This window comes from Scylla paramamosain, chromosome 15, assembly GCF_035594125.1.
Source record: "Scylla paramamosain isolate STU-SP2022 chromosome 15, ASM3559412v1, whole genome shotgun sequence".
Classification (NCBI taxonomy): Eukaryota; Metazoa; Arthropoda; class Malacostraca; order Decapoda; family Portunidae; genus Scylla; species Scylla paramamosain.
Window position 1 is genome coordinate 20,438,512 of NC_087165.1, and position 22,500 is coordinate 20,461,011.

Here is a 22,500-nt window from a genome sequence, read left to right on the forward strand (position 1 = left end):
CAGTTGGGAGAATGCAAAACCAAACTACACTAACATACCTAGCTCGTCGACAGGCACCCGTTTAACTCACTAACAACCGCAGCAGGGGACTCGTTTAACACTCACCTTGCTCCATGCAGAAGTCAAGGCTAGCGGGTATCTTGGGGACGTCGAGCAGCAGCACCAGAGTGACGAGGTAGTGGTCGATCACGCCATTAGGGTGTCGGGGGGCAGCCACCACAGCTTGAGCGTCGAGCTGTTTGGCGATGACCACTGCGGGTTCTCAGGCTCCGAGGGATCTGTTGTAGGGAAATTTGTGGCTTCAAGAGTGTGAAGAATCCAAGTAATATCGCGGGAGAGTGTGCTAAAAATAACGAAAGAAAAGGAAGAAGAATACAAGAAATCTGTAGACAGTAGATTGGACATGAAGGAAGAAGCTAAACAAGAGAGATAACGGACGAAAAGGAAAGGAAAGAGAGCCAGTTAAGGATGCAAGAAAATTTGCACGTAGTAAAATAGAAAAATAGAAGGAAGATAGAAAACAGTGCGAAACAAGAGAGGTAGCGAAGGAAAGGAAAGAGAAACAGGATGAACAAAACGAAGAGTGAGAAATATGAATATGCATGTACGAGTAGAGGAAATACGCAAAAAGGAAAAGCGATGAAGGGAAAACTTTAGGAAGAGAAGGGATAGGATAGCGAAGGAAAGGAAGGAGATGAAGGACCTAAAAAGAAAAGGGAGAAATACGAATACGCATATACAAGTAAAATGGAATGTGAAAGAAAATTAAAAGGAGAATAAGGAAGGAGAAACATAACACAGTAAGGAGAGGATAAAAGAAAATATAGGAGAAAGAGAAGACAAAAGAAAATATATATATACATGAGTAGTACAAGGAATATGAAAGATGGAAGGAAAAAGAACGAAGGAGAATAGAAATCGTGGAGAGGAAAGAAAGAGAGGACAAAAAAAGGTGAGATAACTGAACGGGAATGAGAAATATGTATCTAGCAGAAGAAATACGAAATAAACGAAAGAGGAAAAGGAGAAACCCAAAGTTGTATAACGAAAAGGAGATTTAAACGATAAGGAATTGAAAGGAAAATGGCCAAAAGAAGAAGGAGAAAAAGAAAAGTAGAAACTGGAGTGGAGGAGGAGGTGAAATAGAGGTACAAAAGATAACAAGAAAATGGAGAAGGAGCCAAGACAGGAAGGAAAACAAATGCAAAGAAATGGAAAAAAAGAAAGAAGAAGAAGAGAGAGAGAAGAAAAAAATAAATAGCTATCGGAAGAAATGGATGAGAGAGAGAGAGAGAGAGAGAGAGAGAGAGAGAGAGAGAGAGAGAGAGAGAGAGAGAGAGAGAGAGAGAGAGAGAGAGAAACAAACACGGACAAACACCAAACATACAAACATTGACAGCTAAACAGACTGACAAAACTGCAATAGAAAATGAAAGTTAAACACAGACAGACAGGTGAAAGAGACACAGACAGACACAGATACAGACAGACAGCCGGGCAGACGGATAAATCAGCAGAAAACACCGGAAAGGAGGAGGAGGGGAGTAACTCAGACAGGTTACACATTATTACTGAGGGAGAGAGAGAGAGAGAGAGAGAGAGAGAGAGAGAGAGAGAGAGAGAGAGAGATGCTATTCACTTATCGTATGTAAAGCTTTTTTGTCGCCCAAAGAGTATTATACTGTTTTATATTCCTCGTCCCTGAATGGATGAGAGAGAGAGAGAGAGAGAGAGAGAGAGAGAGAGAGAGAGAGAGAGAGAGAGAGAGAGAGAGAGAGAGAGAGAGAGAGAACCATCCACACTACATCCTCTTTTCCATCATAATCTATAAAATAAATAAATAAATAACATCAGATCAAACCTTCTTAATACTGACAACCACTGCAGCTGACTAACACTCTCACTTTATAGTCTACTACGTATTTCGATTTTTAATATTATTTCAGAAAGGAGGTAAGAAATTCAAGGGGGAGGCGTGTTCATTCCAGTATTTTTTTCTCGCTTTAAATAGATTGCAGACCGTTTTTCCTCCGTGTGCATTGGCTGAGGATGCTGTTAATCTGATCTTATCCTTCGCCTATTGTTGCCCTGTGTATAGATTACGGTGTAGATAAAAGAGGAGAGAGGAGTGTGTTTTAAGGATTTCTCTCTCTCTCTCTCTCTCTCTCTCTCTCTCTCTCTCTCTCTCTCTCTCTCTCTCTCTCTGGCTGGATTATAACAACTACAACGGTGACAACAACAGCAACAACAACAACAACAACAACAACAACAACAACAACAACAACAACTACAACTACTACTGCTACTACTATTACTACTACTACTACTACTGCTGCTGCTGCTGTGGAAAAGTGGTGATGATAATGCACGGAGGAGGAGGAGGAGGAGGAGGAGGAGGAGGAGGAAGCACAGGCGGCGAGGCTAATATCTTAAAAAATATTTACTGTAATTGCAACGTGGCTTAATGACATCGTAACTTCAAATAAAGCCATAACCTTGCGCTGCCTCCTCTTACGTGTGAAAAGTAGACTCATTCACTCAAGGCAATTACCACGCAGTATTGTACACAGGTGAGATAGGACTACTAGTGTCACCTGCACCTGTCTTTCACCTGCTATGGAGTCCGGTTATGTCGTGTCTATCGTTATACAGTCCTTCCTATGACGTTAACTCTTTCAAGACGGAGATTTCAAAACGCGTGTCCTCCAACTTTGAATAATACATTTGGCTGTTCTCTTTTGGGACTGGCAACTCAGTAAAACTTTGTATTTTCTTTTCACTTCCTTTTTGTTGCCCTAAGCCAATACCACTCTCACATAAAAAAAAAATCTGATAGTTAGATTCTAAGACGAAGCAACGTAATTGAGCTGGTCTTCTTCATGCAAAACTGACTGATCTCTGATATTTACCATTGATACGTTGTTCCCTGTAAAGTGGTGGTGATGTCACTGCAGCGGAGGCTTCAATAAAGATGGAAACGAAAAGGGAGCAGAGAGAGAGAGAGAGAGAGAGAGAGAGAGAGAGAGAGAGAGAGAGAGAGAGAGAGAGAGAGAGAGAGAGAGAGAGAGAGAGAGAGAGAGAGAGAGAGAGAGAGAGAGAGAGAGAGAGAGAGAGAGAGAGAGAACCGAAAGGAAATGCAGATATTCATTGGTAAATAAATGTATAAATGTATAAATAGATAAATAGGTAGATGAATAGATAGATAGATAGACAGACAGATAAACAGGAAGATAGATAGATAGATAGATAGATAGATAAATAGATAGATAGATAGATAGATAAATAGAGAGATAGGTAGATAGGTAGATAGGTAGGTGAATGGATGGATAGATAAATAGATAAATAGATCGATAGATAAATAGAGAAAGGAAAAGAGGAAAGCCTACAGTGAAGAAACCTAATTAGTTGTACAGGAATTTGCTGTACGTACTACTAAAAATAAATAAATAAATAAATAAATAAATAAATAAATAAAAATAATATATTTTCGTAAAAGGAAAAAAGTTGCGATATCTTTTTTCTCTTACACATGTGTATTTTTAGTTTAATTTCTTTATTTCTTTGTTGTTAATTTACGAAAAGGAAGTAACATACATATTTTCTTATTTTTGTCGTGTTATTTCTTTTATTTCTAGTTTATATTTTATTTGATGTCAATTTTGCTTCTCTCTTTTTCCTCTAAATGTGTTCCTTGATATTCATTGTGTATATTTTCTTTTCATTTCGGTCTCCTTAGTAATGATTTCAGTACAATACAACAGAGAAAATAAATAAACTTTTTTTTTCACACGAGGAACAGTTCGCCAAAAAATCGTTGCCAAAAGTTTTCTTTTACTTTTTTTCTTTTCCTTCGTGTTGCAAAGGAAAGTTTTTGTTGTACATGGACGCCTTTTTATTTCAGGATGTTACAGTGTGGACGATTTTTTGTATCAGAAGTTGTACAGCAAACGCGTAGCTGCCACTATTGTTGCTCTTTCTCTCTCCTCCCGCACACACACAACAGCATGGTTGATGAGTGTTTCTAACTTCACCTCATGACATTTCACATTTGTTTGGGTGTTTGTAATTTTTTCCCCTCCTCCTCCTCCTCTTCCTCGTCCTCATCCTCAGGACTAGCTTTTTATCTTTTTCTCTCTCCACGTCACGCTCCTTCGTCAGTCTGTCCTGCGTGAGAGGGGAAGTTACCAGGTTCTCAGTATGCAGCATCTGCGTGGCTTGCTTTACTGCCCTCATCAACTCTGTCGCAGTATTTTCAGCCATCACAGGACGCGCGAACACGGTAACTGCCACTAATGCTTTCCCCCGCTGATTGGTCTATACGTATTCCCGTCTTGTTTTGCAATTTGTGGCAAGTTAACGTTGTATTTCTACCAAAACCCTTGCTGAATTATAAGCTATTCGAATATCAAAGTTGACATAATCTGGTGTCCTGTACCTGAATAATGGTTATGGTGAGATGAAGTGAATATGCCGCACGTTTCACAAGCTGGGTATGCGTACACCAGTCAGCAAGAGAGAGCATCACTGTGTTTGCGCGTCAGGTAACAGAATTAGCGTGACAAATGAAGCATGGACACACAAGAAAAAGAAAACGGGAGAAGAAAAATATTTGAATAAGATCAGAATATAACTTTCCCTGTGCCCTTAAAGGAGGTGACATCACAAACTTTCTTTATGCAGAAGAAAGAAAAACTCTCGCACAAAAACAAACTAAGGGAAAACAAATGCCCAGTTATTGTTTCTCCGGTAAAAGGAAAAAAAAAAAATAAGAATATTAAAGAAGAGCCAATTAAGGTTCAGTTAGAGGTGCCTTGATACTCTTGAGCAGAATGAAGCTGTAAGAAGGGAGAGAAACACAGATGCAAGGAACATGAACTGAGAAGACAAGAGTGGATGAACCAATATACCGAGAGAAGGACCACTTCAGGCTCTGTAGACCACAACACACACACACACACACACACACACACACACACACACACACAGTCACCACATATATAAGTACACCGACATCTAATGCAAAGCCACCACGAGCACATCCCAATCCCTCAGCCACACTTCACACACGCTGGCACTTCAGAGGACACGGTTGACGGAGATGGGATGGGCAGAAAGCAGAAAGAAGGAGGCAGTCTCGCTCCATCCATTAACTCAGCTGCACCTCGCTCCCTTCCGCGGCGCCACCCATAAATCTTATCTGAGAGTATATCTGGGGCGTTCGTGGATGATAGTAGTGTGTGCAGTGCATAAACCTTGCCATAATCCCCTTGCATGCTTCCCCTTTTAGCCTTTGTGAGTTGTGTGTTAGTATATAGAGCGTGTTATGCGTGTGTGCTTTGTGGAATGGTATCACATCTCAGCCATTTAATTTCGAGTCAGACCCCCTTGGCTAGGTTAGTCTTTTTCTTTTTTTTTTTTTTTTTTACTGTTTTATATCCTTTCTTCCGTCTCTTTCTATTTTGTCTGATCAGGCCATTAAGAGTTGCACTAATTCTCATACTTATTATTATTTTCTAATTGCAGTTCTTGTTTCCTTTAATTCTGTATCTCTTTAATCAGTTAATTAGATAAGTGTTCCGCAGACTGTTATTTTATTGGGGTTTTCTTTTTTTCTATTGTTATTTTCTTGTTTTATTCTTGACCTTTCAACTTTTCTGTTCTTTTATTTTTTTTTTCTTAACCATTCAGTTGTGAATCACGCCAACTGCTTCCTTTGTTATACTCGCTTGTTCTGCCTTTCTATGTTCTTCATTTTAAGAGAGAGAGAGAGAGAGAGGAGAGAGAGAGAGAGAGAGAGAGAGGGAGAGAGAGAGATGGAGAGAGAGGAGAGAGAGAGAGAGAGAGAGAGAGAGAGAGAGAGAGAGAGAGAGAGGACGAGAAGTGAATCAAACACAAGTAAATATGCAATGAATAAATAAATAAATAAATGATAAAAGATGAATAAAGATAACTTAAATATAGATAAGTAAATATATAACTAAACAAAAGCAATTAAATTCATTCACGTAAAGACAATAATCTCAAAAACTATTCCAGATTCAATACAGGAACCATATTCTCAAACACGTCGAGGCGTCTGTCTTGACCACTTCCAACGGGACGTGGTGGAGGAGCTGACCTTTTCAAGGGTGTTGTTAAGGTTCTAGTGATAGTTTAACAAGAATCCTGCGTCATCAACTGGAGGAACACTCTTGAAAAACCTGACTGATCATCTTTGGGGCTTTTGAAATTAGTGCTTACGAGAGGACGAAGTGCTTTAAAAATACTGGTGCAGGAAGAAGGAAAACAACAACAACACAACAACAACAACAACAACAACAACAACAACAACAACAACAACAACTACAACAAATACTACTACTACAACAACAACAACAACAACAACAACATCAACAACACAGTCAGACGCAGCAGAGAGCGACAATCCTCCCGTGTCGGTGCAAATAAATGGACTAGGCTAATTATTGCCAGAGCCTTTCCTGGACGTGATGCTGCGTAATGCTGCATAATTCTTTACTTTGTCTGCTTTCTGCTTCCGTATCCCCGCCAGATCTGTACGATAATGCCTCATGTTTGCCCCTGTTTTGTGATGTAGTTTGGAGTTGTTATTTTTTGGGAAGTTATTTGGTTTTGAAAGTTGTTTAGGATTTTGATTTTAGAAGTTCGTGAGCTTGAATCTCGTTAATTTTGGAGGTTCGTGAGTCTGAATGTTGCTATTTTTGAAAGTTCGTGAGCTTGAATCTTGCTAATTTTGGAGGTTCGTGAGTCTGAATGTTGCTAATTTTGGAAGTTCGTGAGCTTGAATCTTGCTAATTTTGGAAGTTTGTGAGCTTGAATGTTGCTGATTTTGAAAGTTTGTGAGTTTGAATGTTGATGAGTTTGAATGTCGACGAGTTTGAATGTTGATGAGTTTGAAATGATGATGTGTTTGAATGTTGACAAGATTTCGAATTCATTTTGAGTTTGGAAGCTATTTAAGTTGGAAGTTATTGAGTTTGAAAGCTATTGATTTTTGAGAGTTGTTAAAAAAAAAAAAAATCTAGAAGTTGTTAATTTATATGTATAGTTTCAAGGGCCAAATAAATAGTCAGGTTATTATGGTTTTTTTTTTTTTTTTTTCAGTTGTTGATGCAGAATCCGTCTTAGCCCATTCACTGTTGGACATTATTATTTTTTTTTTCCTACATAACCACTTACAACATTTTAAGGCATATTTTTTTTTGTATTACAGTCTCTTAATGTTTATGTAGTATATAGAAAGGCAAAAATTATCCCTTTCCTTCTTTTGTGTGTGTCTACAAATTACCTATTTTAAAGTGCCCTGAATGTTAACAGAAAAAGATAACCATAGCAGTAAAAGGGTTAAACTATTTATAAAACTATGAAGACACCCTTGAAAATCGCTAACAACTTCCACTAGAGCTTGCCTGCAAGTACGCAAGATTAGGTTCTCACAAGCACAACTTTCAAAAGACAGAAAGAGTACCTAATCGGGTTCTCAATGATATTTCCCCCATTGGTGACGCAGAATCGTTAAACTATCACCAGAAAAAACACGAAAACTACCTTTGAAAACACCACAGCAATTCCCAATCAAGCAAAGATAGGACACCAAAACCATTGAGAATACAGCACCTGGCTTTCACATGCACTAGATAAAAATAAAACATTCCCTCTGCGAGAAACTTCAACAATTATATTCGAAACGCACGTATTATAGTGTAAACTCCCACAATACTTTTTTCTCCCACTTTTGCTGCCGCGCATTCGTCTCATTTCCCGCCGAAGTAAAGCAAAAAAGTAAAAAAAGGAGGGGGAGAAGAAAAGTAATCATGTCCATCTTGTTTTCCCCTCACCTAATGACTTCACTTGGCGCGACAGGATCCTGTCGCCGCCCTCAGTTTCTGTGGAATAACTACATAACCTTGAGAGGGAAATACTCAGGTAGCTTTGAGTGCCAGTGCGGCAGACACCAAGAGATTCACCTTCAGAGAGAGAGAGAGAGAGAGAGAGAGAGAGAGAGAGAGAGAGAGAGAGAAATTCGGAACATGCAGCAAGATAGAGAGATTAGATAAAAAAGGAAAAGGAAAGAGATCCTGATAAAACTAAATAGTCAGAAGAAGAGAAAGATGGAAAGAGAAAAGTTGAAGGGAAGAAGATGGAGGAGGAGGAAATGAAGAGGAAGGCTTGGATATCGGAGAGAAAAAAAAAAAAACAGAAAAAATGAATTAAGAGAAGGAAAGGAGGAAGGGAGGAAGGAAAGGAAATGGAGGGAAGTTTTAAAGCTATCGAAACAGAGAAAAGACAAGCAGCATGATAAAAGGGAAGGAAAGAAAATAGGAAAGAGGAGGAGGAAGGAAAAAAAAAATCAGTGAAAAAAACAAACAACATATGTCCTTCTTGTTGAGTGTCTGTGTAAAGCAACTTTCTCTTTCGTTTACTTCCTTCGCCTTTGTGTTGGCTGGGGTGTGCCTTGTCTTTGTTTGCTGTTGCTGCTGTTGTTGTTGTTGTTGTTGTTGTTGTTGGTGGTGGTGGTGGTGGTGGTGGTGGTGGTGGTGGTGGGCGGTGGTGCTATATTTCTTTTTTCTTTCTTTCTTTCTTTCTTTCTTTCTTTCTTTCTTTCTTTCTTTCCTCTCCGCTCGTCTTTCTTCTTCTTTTTTTTCTTTCTTTCTTTCCTTCTTTTTCTTTCTTTCTTTCTTTCTTCTTCTTCTTCTTCTTCTTCTTCCCCCACCCAAAAAAAAAAAAAAAACGAAAGCCATCCGTAATATTTTTCTCCTCCATTCTTCAAACTCACAATTGGATGACGCTGACGTAGCTTTCCTCCCCCTCCTTCTCCTCCTCCTCCTCCTCCTCCTCCTCCTCCTCCTCCTCCTCCTCCTCTTCCTCCTCCCCTGGACTTGCTTATCTTTTCTTGGGAATCCTGAAATAGTTGGATCGCCACGGACGCCACCAGAGGATTAAGAGGAAAACTGTTGGGTGGGTCTCTTTGCGGCAGGAAGAGAGGGCCATACACGCTCTATCTCGTGCCTTCCCCTCGAGCTGCTCCTCCTCAGAAGACAGTTTTTATTCAGTTCTTTATTTTCTCTGATTGACGCGACCCACCTCTCGCTGCTTGGCCTCCTGCTGATTTAGCGTCCTCCGTTTTCTTTCTTTTCCTTACCATGATTTCAGTTCGTTTCTTCCTATCACTTCTCTCTCTCTCTCTCTCTCTCTCCCTTCTCTCTCTCTCTCTCTCTCTCTCCTCCTCTCTCATCTCTCTCTCTCCTCTCTCTCTCTTTCAATTTTGTGTTCGTATTCTCAAAACGCTTTTTTTTTCTCTCATACAGATTTTTTTCGGAGGACACATAGATGTTCAGCTTCTTATGTGTATTTTCTCTTACTGGTGATGCAGGAACCTTGCTCTTTTACGCGGGGCTGTGGTCTTACTCGTGCACCTATTAATACCTGCTATTGAGGAAGTGAGATGCAGCGATCGGAATGTGTTTGGTCAGCTGTGGCAACCAATAGAGCAGAGTATGTGCAGAGGTAACCAAACACATTGCGACCGCTGTTTCTCACCTCCTCAACAATAGATATTGACAGGTATACTAATAAGAACATAACACCTATTGCTAGAATTATGGAAACACCCTTGAAAACTCCAATTACTTTCGCTATAGTCTGTTAAAAAAAAAAAAAAATTGGAATTCATACTAAACTATCACTAAAATCGTGAAAACATCCTTGAAAGAAAACCTCCAATAACTTCCATTACAGCCTGATCAAAGCGTCGCGCCAAGCAATCACTAGAATACTGGAAACGGCCTTGAAAATCACAATAACTTCCACTATAATATGCTAAAAGCGTAGAATCCTTCTTAAACTATTGCGAGAATCATGATAACACCCACGTAACCAAACTCCGGTGACATGTCGAATCTTTAGAATCATGACAACGCCCTCGAAAACCCCAATAACTTCCACCACAGCCTATTAAAAGTGTGAAGTCTCAGTTAAACTATCCTAGAATCACAGAAACACCCTTGAAAACCCAACAACTTCCACTGGAGCCTGTTAAAAGTAGCTGAGACGAGACGCTGAAACGTGTGAAAGGGAATCCGGTCTTCCTTACCACGATTTCATCACCGGAGTTTATTGTACGTGCGAGGGTTCCTGGCGGCGCTTTCCTTTCTGTCCCTGTAAGTAATTGGACATCCTTCCTTCCTTCCTTCTCCTGACACGCACTCCCAGACCGTGTTCTTTGCCTGGTGCTTCGTCATTCCCAACTCTAGTTCTCGTCCTTCCATGTGGCGGCAAACTCGTAATACACATCATTTCTTTTCAGTGTAGTTTCAAGGTAAAATGAAGCTGAGATATCTGTACATGCCCTCCAGTCTGTTTCTGAGACGCTTGTTTTCGGCTTTTTAGTGTGTAGCTTTAAGGTGGAATTAAGGTGAGTTATCTGTGCCTGCTGCTGTGTTCCTGAGACGCTTTTTTTTATTTATTTATTTTTTCTGTCTTTTTAAGGTGCAGTTTTAAGGTAAAATAAGTCTGAGTTAACTATACATCTTTTCCCGTCCGTTTGTTTCTGAGACACTAAACGCTGTAAAATAGAAAGAACAGATTATATCATAAGCATTATCTTCGTTATCTTTTGTCACTATCCTTCACCTTTATGAGTCTCGAGTATTCCACCAAAGCTTCCTCTAACATACATACCCCTTTCATTTCTGTCAGCTGCCCGTCTAGTCCGTGCCATCCTCAGCAAATCTTTATTATTTCACCTATCTAGTCTTCTCTTTATGCTGTCACCAAGACTTAATACACTACTTTTTCCTCAGTATTCAGCAACGTTGTCATGTTGTCATCATCTTGCAGACACTTTTCTTATATTGGCAGTAAAAGAATGCATGTCTAATCCCTCCAGACCAAATTTTGTCTTTTTCTTACTGTTTTCACTATTCAACGTTGTCATCATCTTGCAGACACTTTTCTTATATTGGCGGTAAAAGAATGCATGTCTAATCCCTCCAGACCAAATTTTGTCTTTTCTTATTGTTTTCACCCCTCACAAGTATTTCTCTTCGCTATATCCGGGACATGTCAGTATCTAGCACTCCCTCGCTCCTCCATGCATATCGTATAAAGATCTTTCTACATTTCATGAAGTCGAGCCATGTCTCCTCTTACTACGTATTCTCTCACGATACAAAGATTTTTTTTATCCCTCTATATTCAGAAAATGTCAGCATCCCACATTCTCTCCTGTAATGCATGCAATATAAAAGGGGATTCTAATCTCTTAAATCTCTCAAAAACTCCTCACTCACTGTTCCTTCATGAAGCTTAGATCTTTTCCTTAGTGTTCTGCAAGTGTTATCGATAAACTGCAGACGTTCACTCCCTTACGCAAACATCACAAAACGTTCACTAATCTCTTAAAACCAAGCCAAGTCTTCTCTTACAGTTCCCCCAAGGAGCTTATATTTTTCCTTTCTATCCATCGTTTCGTCAATACCTACCAGACATTTCCTCCCTGAAGCATATGGTATAAAGGGCCTATTTTATTTCCTTATTCTCTTCCCCTAATCTCGTAAAACCAAATAGAATCTTCTCTTACAGTTTTCTTAAAGAGCGTACATTTTTCTTTCTATTCGTCTTTTTGTCAGTAGTTATCAGACACTCCCTCTCTCAAGTATACAACATAAATGACTTAGTTTATTTCCTTATTCCTTATTCTCTTCATCTAATCTTCTCTTAATTTTCTCTCACCAAGCTTTTGTATTTCTCTTCCCTTATTACTCATCGTTTTATCAGCAGCTACCAGAAACCTACTTTATTTCCCTATTCTCCTTATTTAATCTCTTAAAACTTAACTATGTGCAAGTGTTCTCGTACCAAGACTACATTTCTTCTCCCTCAGTACTCGTTGTTACATCAGTAGCTGCCAGACACTCTCAAAAGCATAAAATATAAGAGTTTGCTTGCCTCTCCGCTTCCTCAGTCCGTCCTCCGTCCTTGCAACGCGGGAGGAAGAGTCTTTGTAAATCGTCAATGCTGAGGTAGAGTTTGCCTTTATTTCAGCTCGTTGCCAGGTGCAGCCAGTGACAGTTGTAGCGCATGCATTCTTAGTGGAGATTTGTTTGGTTTCTCTCTCTCTCTCTCTCTCTCTCTCTCTCTCTCTCCTCTCTCTCTCTCTCTCTCTCTCTCTCTCTCTCTCTCTCTCTCTCTCATATGTATTGTCTATGTTATTGTAATCAAACCTCTCCTCTCCCCCCTTTTTCTCTTCCCTCAAAAAGTAGAAAAGAAAGATACACTGAACGCAAACAGATATGCCATAAATAAATACCTTGGACACATCAAACAACGTGCTAGGATCGGAAGCACAGTGATGAAGTAACGTGAGGGCTGCGCAGCGTTGGAATACACAGTGAGGCTGTTATTTGTTCATTTATTTATCCCGGTGCTGAAATAATGTACGTATAAAGTCGTGTATGTATGTATCATTGTTTATATATCGCTGTTCCCTGGTGGTTGTAGCTCTGACGAAACACGGCTTTTTAATTGTAGTTTATTACCTACAACAACGAATGGTATTGAAAGTGTTACGAACGGAATCCAGTTCTTGTTCATTTATTTTTTGTTTTATTTAATGTTGTTTTAATATTTTTTTGTCTTTAGTGGGTTACTTCTCATTGGTGGTTGTTGCTCTAGCGAAAGATGACTTTTTGATTGTGTGTGTGTGTGTGTGTGTGTGTGTGTGTGTGTGTGTGTGTGTGTAATATTACTTAAACAACTTTCTTTAACGGGCAACTCAAACAAAATCGCGTTACTCGCATACTGTCATCAGCATTTGCAGGGATGAGTTTTTTTTGTTCTTATCTCTTTAGTATTAAGCCTTTCACTGCGTTATACAACAATTCAGAACACTAGAAGCAATATATGGAAACTATGTAAACATCTATAAGAAGGGTAGAGATAAAAAGAATAGATTTTGCAATTTAGAACGAACTCTGGTTGTTAGTGCCGAGTCATTAAGGAGCTTTAAAAATTAGATTAGACAGATTTATGGATGGTGATAATAGGTGGAAATAGGTAGATATGTTTCATACAGGGACTGCCACGTGTAGGCCTGATGACTTCTTGCAGCTGTCCTTATTTTCTTATGTTTTTTTTTTTTTTTTTTTCAGACCAGTGCGTTATTTGGAGGTGGCTATAGAACAAGAAAAAAAAAAAATGTCTCATGGAGGTTAACAATTAAGGAAATGTGTGACAAATAGGAGTGAAAGGGTTAATTAATAGATCTTGTTCTGCCCTCCTTAGTGCGTGAGAAAATTAATAAACCATTCACTGATACAGACAACCTCCAAATTTCATCCAGTCCCCCCCATTTATTTATTTATTTTTTCATGATGGAGGCCAGTAAGATGTTGTTGTGTCGGGTGAGTAACTTCAGGATTAATTGGCGCATGATTACAGAAAGCCGTACCCTTAGCTTGATCGGATCTGCTAATGGCATCGAGAGTACGAGGAGAATCAAGTCAATGTTGTGTTGTTCAGAGTTCAATTTACGTAATGCATGCCAACCTTTGTCTTCCATCTGTATCTAGGTTTTGTCTTCGTCCCCGTCATGTGTTCCTTTCTTCCTTCTTTCTTTTCTTCCTTCCTTCTTTTCCTTTGTTCGTTCCTCCGTTCCTTCCTTCCTTCCTTTTATTTCTTCCTTCCATCTTGTTTACTCTCCTTTATTTCCTTTCTTTCCTTTCTTTCTTTCTCTCTTCCTTCCTTTATTTTTACTTTTCTTCCTTTCTTCCTTTTTTCTTCCTTACTTTCTCTCTTTCCTTCTTTCTCTCTTCCTTCCTTTCCTTCCTTCCTTCATTTATTCTTGCTTTCACTGATTCATTCCTTTCTTCCTTCTTTGCTTCTTTTTATTCCTTCCTTCCGTCTTTCTCCCCTCAGACCCATCCCATTCACTTAAATCAGGGCAGACTCCACGACTGTAACATCTCCCTCGTAGAAAAAGAATCAGGGCATCTCTGGAACCAAACTGGGCTTCGTTTTGGAAATCTCCTGGTCAAACTTTTTCTTTATATGAGCAAGAACCTTAGTGTTTTTTTTTTTTTTCATTCCTCTTATCTTTTAACTGGCTTCCCTCACACGCATCCAAAAGAACCTTCATTCCTCCTGCAAGTGTGTCCGTGTTTTGTGTGTGATGGGTCGGTCAGTGCATCACTCCTTCACATCTGCTACGATATCAAGTAAAGGGTATTATTTTTATCCAAGCGTACTGAAGGTAACTTGAGAGCGTAAAGAACGGCAACTTCACTAGTCTTGTTTTTACTAACCTTCTTTTTCCTGCAGCCAGATCCAATCTTACATACAAAGAGAGAGAGAGAGAGAGAGAGAGAGAGAGAGGAGAGAGAGAGAGAGAGAGAGAGAGAGAGAGAGAGAGAGAGAGAGAGAGAGAGAGAGAGAGATTAAATTAAGAGAAGTTGCAAGAAAGCCATTCAGACCCAGACACGTGGCAGTCCTTGTATAATTTACTTCAATAGGTAGAAACTGTATCTCTGAACGGGCTTCATTTCTCATTCCTCACGAACTTAGATAACAAAACCTCCTTCAGGCGTAAAACAAGAAGGAAAGAACCGTCGATTGTACTGAGTTAACCCTTTCACTGCGGTATGCATCAATTCACAGCACCAAAACATTATTGCACAATCTCTTCAAGCACCGTAAGAAAGAAAAAGGATTAAAACAATAGATATCCCAATGTGTAGCCTTCATAAAGTCTAGATATCGCTGTTGAACAAAAAGAAATAACACACTGGTTTGTGATTCAAGGGAGATGAGTCAGTAGCAGGGAGAGAGTCCAATCTTGAAATCAAACTAAGATTCCTCCCGACTCGCGTCCTTGGGAATGGAAGGCGTCTGTGCTTGATACCAGTGCTAAGTCAAGGCCGCTCTTTCTGTCCTCCCTCTCTCTCTCTCTCTCTCCTCTCTCTCTCTCTCTCCTCTCTCTCTCTCTCTCTCCTCTCCTCTCTCTCTCTCTCTCCTCTCTCTCTCTCTCTCGCCCTCCCTTCCACGCTTGACCCCATTAAAGCCTATAGGTGGCGCGGGGCATTTTTCCCGTTCTGCGTCGATACGGGATTGCCTCGATGAGTCTGAAGGGCCGTAGACACACACACAACACACACACACACACACACACACACACACACACCACACACACACACACATTTCACTTTCATTGCATCAGTGTTATATTGTGTTTTTGTGTTGGTGGAGGAGGAGGGGGAGGAAGGATACGAGAAAGAACATGAAAAAGAAGACGAATACGAAAAAAAAAGACGAACAGGAAAAGAACAAGAAGAAAAAAGAGAAGGAGGAGGAGGAGGAGGAGGAGGAGGAGGAGGAGAAAAAATAAAACATAAGAAAGAGAAGAACAAGAACAATAACAAGAAGAACAAGAAATAACTTAGAGAACGACTAGGACGAGAACACGATTGAGGAGGAAGAGAAAAAAAAAGAAAAAGAAGAAGGACGAAGAGCAGGAGGAAGAACATAACGAATAGAAACAGAACTACGACCATGACAACGACGACTTCGAAGAAGAAGAGAACGAAGCGTCGTAGCAAATGTGACATCACCCTCTTTGTTTCACTCCACCCCTTTTAAACAACACCACTTTTCTATTCATCTCTAATATAGCACATTCTTACCTCTAATAGCTGGCACAGATTAAGGTCTTCGTTCGTAATGGGTAAAAATTAAGGGTAAAATTAAGGAGACTGGGACTGGCTAGCGGGGGAGGAAAGAAAGCACCGCTGAATGAGAATGGATGAAAGTAAAAAGCAGCCTGGAAGTGAGAGGCGGGAGGTTACCGGGATGAAAGGAAGGATGCACGGCGGGAAGACGGGAAGGGGGAAAGGAATCAGTCATCCGATGGAGAGGAAGGAGGGAAGGGAGGGAGGGAGGAAAGGAAATAGTTAGATGGGAAAGAAGAGACTGATAGGCAGACGGACTCAGAGAGAGAGAGAGAGAGAGAGAGAGAGAGAGAGAGAGAGAGAGAGAGAGAGAGAGAGAGAGAGAGAACTAGATATCATAAATAAAACTATATAATTATTACCTTATGCAAGTCTACCCTGGAAAGGTATTCTAACACTCGATGTATATAAAGTTAGTCAAGCATATACCACTGACGGGAAGAAGTAAAGTAAGGGAAAGGAAAGGGAGCATTTCATTCACACTGTTCAATCCACCGTGGCACAGTGGTAACGCGCCGATAGGAACCCTTACGTAGTGTCCTTAGGCGCACGGATTCGAATCAAGAACATCGACCCGAAGTAACGGTTCTCAAATGCCACGACCAAAGTCTTCCGTTGTCAGGCACCTCTCCAACCCCGACACGTGAGAGGAACCCGGGAGTTATAAAGTTATTCTTATACTAGATATTATGTAATGTTAAGATATTCAAACTTATACCAGCGACAGAGAGGAGGAAAGGGAACGGAGAGGAGCATTTAATATTCGTATTGTTAAGCCCACGAGCGTGCAAAAGACCATATTCATGAACACTTCTGTGCCTCACCACCACTATTGTACTTTCAAAAGGCTCAAATTAAAGTTACATGGGATTTTAGCGGTGTTTTTTTGCGATTTCAGTGACAGATTAACAAGATTTCTGCTTTATTAAAAGAAACAGGCTTGAGAACCCGACTACTCATCTCTGAGGGCGTTTGAAATTAGTCGTGTTGAGAGACCAAAGCGTTTCTGAATACATGTTAGAGAACCATATTCTGAAACACTGCGCCGCAACTCCGCTACTTTCAAAAGGCTCTAGTTGAAGCTGTTTGAATTTTCATGAGTGTTTTTTTAGTTTTAGCGACAGATTAACAAGATTTTCACATTAATAACGGAAGGAACAGTCTTGTGAACCCGGCTAATCACCCCCGTGGCCTTTGAAAATAGTCGTGGTGAGAGGGCGGAGCGTTTCAGAACACGGGCCACATCCTCCTGGTACTCACTGTAAGCGCTGGTGGTGGCGTACATCACCTCGGACTGGGCACCGCGGGCACTCGAGTCCAGCGAAACCGTCTTGACAAAAACGGCGTAGCGGGTGAACGGATCCAGGTTGACCAGTGTGCCGGAGATGATGTGTCCTCCTCCTCCTCCTCCTCCTCTTCTCCTTCTTTCTTCACTTCTTATTCCTCTTCCTTCCTCTCTTCTGCTTCCTTCGTCTTTTCCAGTACCGTTCACTATTGACATTTCTACCATCGCCCATCTGTGAGTGAGAAAGACGAAGTGGATGTAGTAGTAGTAGTTGTAGTAGTAGTAGTTGTAGTAGTAGTAGTAGTAGTAGTAGTAGTAGTAGTAGTAGTAGTAGCAGCAACACCAGTAGTAGTAATAAACTATTTTATACTATTATTGAAACCACCACTGAAAATCCTTTTAAATTTCACTTCTGCGCCGCTGCACCTCCAGTAGTTTTAAAAGGCTCCAGTTGAAGCTACGCGGATTTTAAAGTATTTTTTTTACGTTTCTAGAGGCAGGTGAACAAAACTCCTACATTATTAAAGGAAGAAACAGTCTTGAGAACCCTGCAAATCATCTCCGTGGCCTTTGAAAAAAAACAGTCGTGGTGAGAGAGCAAAGCATTTCTTGATACTGGCCTGTCACTCACTCACCCACTTATTCACACACACACTCACTCACTCACCCCTGCTCGCTACATGGCTGGTCGCTGTCGTAGAGGGAGATGTTGGTGTCAGTCTTCATGTAGCTCACGTAGTAGACGCTGACGCCAGGAAGCTGCGTCACCTCCACCGTCACCGTCAGCGTGCCGTACAGGGGCGAGGTGCTGACGTTGGCTCTCAGCGGCGTGATGTTACCTGAAGGAGAGAGAGAGAGAGAGAGAGAGAGAGAGAGAGAGAGAGAGAGAGAGAGAGAGAGAGAGAGAGAGAGAGGAAGAAAAAAAGAAGAGGAAGAGGAGAAGAGGAGAAAAGGAAGAAGAATAGGAGGAGGAGGAGGAGGAGGAGGAGGAGGAGGAGGAGGAGGAGGAGAGGAGGAAGAAGAAGAAGAAGAAGAAGAAGAAGAAGAAGAAGAAGAAGAAGAAGAAGAAGAAGAAGAAGAAGAAGAAGGTACGTAAATATTATTAAGTGCAAGAGTTTGAGGGAAGAGAGAGAGAGAGAGAGAGAGAGAGAGAGAGAGAGAGAGAGAGAGAGAGAGAGAGAGAGAGAGAGAGAGAGAGAGAGAGAGAGAGAGAGAGAGAGAGAGAGCCGATACCCAGCCTATAATCATGAGTTAATTAATATGATATCACTCAGGTGCTTATATCACGTGAAGATGAAAGGAAGGGCTCTCATTATTATTATTATTATTATTGTTATTATTATTATTATTATTATTATTATTATTATTATCATTATTATTATTCACTCGTAGCACTTCACCCCCTCCACTTCCTCTGACGTGACGCACCGACCTTGACACCTCCCGCACACACACACACACACACACACACACACACACGTCCACTCTTCCCTCCACGACTCCCTCTCCACCCTCTGTCTTTATTGTGCACGTCAAAACATTTATAGTGCCCCAAAGATTTCGATGTTTTACTCATTATCATCGGAAGTTATGAACCGTATTACAAATCCCGTCATTTCACTATCACAATGACCTATAGCAAGGTTCACGAAATGACTTAAAAATCCCAGTACTTTCCATCATAAAATGTTGATTTTTATCGAGATGAGACGCCGAAACATTTGAAAAAACTACGCTATTCTCTCCCTCTCCCTCTCTACATCCCTCTCTATACTCACAAGGAATCTTATCGCCGTTAGAGGTCGGGCTCACATCAGTCTCGGACAAGCCCTGGAGGCCCGTTTGGTTGGCCAATGTGTGCACGCGGTGGAGGCAAAGCTTAGGGTTGGCGTGGACCAGAATCTTGCCCCGCTCGATGGTGAGGCCTGACGCGTTCCACAGTTCTTGCAAGTTGGGGTTGTCTAGAATCACCACGGAGTAACTGACGGGTAGATTGGAGGATGGTTGATGTGAGTGAGAGAAGAGAGAGAGATGCATGAAGGACTGGAAAGACAGGGAGGGAGAGACATGGAGTTACTGAGGGATAGAATGGAGGGTGGGTGACGTGCGGGAGTAGAAAGATGCGTGTGGGCAGGAGAGGCAGGAAGAGGACGGACAAATACCAGATCTGATGACAAAGAAACATGTGGAACTGAAGGAAATGAAGGGTAACTAAAGGAAAAGGAAGGGAAGGAGAGGTTAGGAATGGTATACACGAAGGAAAGAACAAGAAAGCTATAACGGGAGACACAGAATAGGCTAGATTAAGTGATTATGAAGGACAGGAAGAACTGAGGCAAATTGTGGGTATAGGGAAACGAGAAAAAGAAACGACATGTATATATTAAGGGAATTGTGATGGACTGAAGGGAAGGAGAGAGGGACTAGGATCAGAAGTCAGGGAGGCATGAGAGGCAGGAGTAAATTGTAAAGGATACATGACGCAGGTAAAGAGTGGAGAGGAATGAATACGAGTAATGAGTTTATGAGACGTTAATTAGCAGGTGGAAATGATACAAGGAACAAGACGAAATGAGCGCGCAGTGAAAGTGAGAATGAAACAGATTGCAAGTTAGTGATGAAATAAATTATGATAGGAGGAGAAAGTGAAATGAATTACTGCTTGTGTTAAGAATACGAGTGAAAATGTGATAATGAAACTAATTGCAAGTAACATCCGAGCAACTTGAGAAAGAACTAGAAGGTAAAGCTACAGAATAAGGTTAAAAAATATAAGGATGAAATTGAATGTAAATAGTGGTCAAAAAAAAAAAAAAAAAGAAGAAGGAAAGGATGCAGTAAAGAAAATTATCGTATGCATAGAACGAAGTCAACTACAAATAACAACCAGAAAAGTAAATAAATAAATAAATAAATAACAAGAAAAGCTATCTTCTACATGCACAATGAAATGACTATAAGTAACATTGGAGAAAATTAAGAAAGAAAATTTATAATGCACAGAGAAAACGGTATTGATTGCAAGTAACAGCCACAAAAATAGACAAATAGAAAAAATAACTAGACTAAAAAAGAAAAGGAAGGTTCTCATCTGCGTCGAGAATTAGATAACAATAGAAAAAAACTCTTTACCTACATTTTTGGTGGCGCTTCGTTAACATCCAGAACATTGTAATGAAAAATGCGTAGACACACAGGGAAAAGGAAAGCAGAAATAGGAGGTTAATTTTTTTTTCCTCTTTCCAAACGGCAGGAGTATTTAAGAGAGTGTAATACATACAACAAGGAGACGTCTAAGAGGTTGTAGGAGATTAAAAAGAAAAGGATATCTAGCAATGAAAGGATATAAAAATAGAGACACAAGAAGAGCAATACTGTAGCTTAAAGGCACCGTATTTTGAATCCCTTCTTCCCGCACCCCGACTACTTCCACAAGCCTCTAGTTGACTTACACGTGTTTTTAATGGTATTTCTATCTTTCCAGTGACATATTAACAAGATTTCTACATAATTAACAGGAGAAACACTCTTGTGAACCCGGCTAATGATCTCTGTGGCCTTTGAAAATAGTCGTGGTAAAGAGAACAAGGCATTTCTCAGTACTGTCATCAGCCTGTCCACTCTCTTGAAACTTACTCAGTGTGGAGACGTTCCAGGCCACCGACGCGAGTGAGGGAGGAGAAGAAGGTCAGCGAGGTGAGGTTGGATCGGAACACCTTGACGAAGTGCTCCACCTCCTTGATGGTGCTCAGGTTCTCCTCCAGCTCCTTCTGCACATTCTCTGACGCAGGGAGAAACGTGGGGGTGCGTGAATCGTTCTTTTAATATCGTGAAAAGCGTTTTTTTCTTTGGTACAGTGGGGTTTAGCGAGAGAGAGAGAGAGAGAGAGAGAGAGAGAGAGAGAGAGAGAGAGAGAGAGAGAGAGAGAGAGAGAGAGAGAGAGATACACACACACACACACGGTACTATTTTCTCATCCTTGTCTAGCCTGGGAAAAAAAATAATAATTCGACACTCGATATTATACTAAGATAACCAAACTTACACCACTGATACCAAAATAATTGATCAGTGCAGGACCCAAATCGTATTCAGATGTACAAATGTACGTAGTTAGAATCATAATATGTGTGTGTGTGTGTGTGTGTGTGTGTGTGTGTGTGTGTGTGTGTACAGCGTAAAGCCATCGTAAAAAGTTCAGATTTTTCAACATAACCCTAAGCTGAAAAAAATAAATAAATAGATAAATAAACGCCATAAGCAACTTGAAATGTCTGTGGGTAGATAAACCTATTGACTTCATAATGCTCAGAAAATAAAAGTTATCGTTTTCAATACATACTTTCAACAAAAGCCATATAGATAACCTCCAGAGAAAAGCGAGGCAGTAAAATAATTAAAGAACGACAGGTGTGAACTACGAGAAGGTGAGGGAAGGTAGAGGTGGTGAAGACCTTAAAGGGAGGCGAGAAAATAATAGGTTCAGGAGAGAAGGGTTTAATATAGACGAAGAAAGTTATTGATGGAGTGCCGCTAGAAGATCAGAGAGAGAGAGAGAGAGAGAGAGAGAGAGAATATGTAGCATCCACTCACATCAACCATTTATTCTCTCTCTCTCTCTCTCTCTCTCTCTCTCTCTCTCTCTCTCTCTCTCTCTCTCTCTCTCTCTCTCTCCCTCTCTCCTCTCTCTCTCTCTCTCTCTCTCTCTCTCTCTCTCTCTCTCTCTCTCTCTCTCCTCCCAAGCACCCTCACAGAAACACTCCTCTCTCTTCCTATACACAACGCACACACACACACACGTACCCTCGCAATCCCTCATCACACACACACACACACAAACACCTTTCCCTGCACTTCCATACAAACACCCTTGCCGTCATTACCCCTTCCACGCACATTTACATCTTCCAGTCAGACACAAACACCTCTTCTTCCATGCAACACACCCAAGCATCCCTCTCACTTCCTCATGACTACCCCTGCCCCACCACAGACACCTTTCCCTCCCCTTTGCTGCACACTCACACTCACCTCCACCGTTGATCAGAATGGTGAGGCCTCCTTCGATCAACGTGCAGCCTCGCAGTGCTTGGGCGTGACTCACACTACTCACGTTAGTTCCTGGGCACCTCCTGGGACATTGGTGACCTGCGCAAGGGAGGACACGCACACTACAGCTTTCCCAGGTCACTCTTAGAGGTCAGGTTAGGTCAGAAGTAGAGAGTATGTCAAGTTATTGCTTACAAGTTGACTACAGATTTCTTAGGTTTATGGTAGGTCAGAAGTGCAGAGTTTGTCAAGTTCTTGCTAATTGCATCCCTCCCCTTCTTTCACGGTCTCGCTGCACAAGACTACTTTCTCTCACACGTATTCGGTCCACCTCCCTAATGCAAGAGTTAGCATTTTCAATTTTTTTTATCCCTTTTCTGGTGAAGTCTTGAACTCCCTCTACGTGGTTTTGTATTTTTTTCCTAC

At 40.9% G+C, this 22,500-nt stretch overlaps 1 protein-coding gene across 1 annotated transcript in view; it reads right to left on the reverse strand.

Moving 5' to 3' along the window:
- Nucleotides 1-22,500, reverse strand: part of LOC135107619 (insulin receptor-like) — a 62,109-nt gene that overhangs the window by 24,042 nt on the left and 15,567 nt on the right. The window contains 7 exon segments of the mRNA XM_064017673.1: nt 106-204; nt 207-278; nt 17,001-17,257; nt 17,693-17,864; nt 18,804-19,006; nt 20,662-20,806; nt 22,057-22,196. Of these exon segments, the coding sequence (XP_063873743.1) occupies nt 106-204; nt 207-278; nt 17,001-17,257; nt 17,693-17,864; nt 18,804-19,006; nt 20,662-20,806; nt 22,057-22,196 (1,088 nt within the window).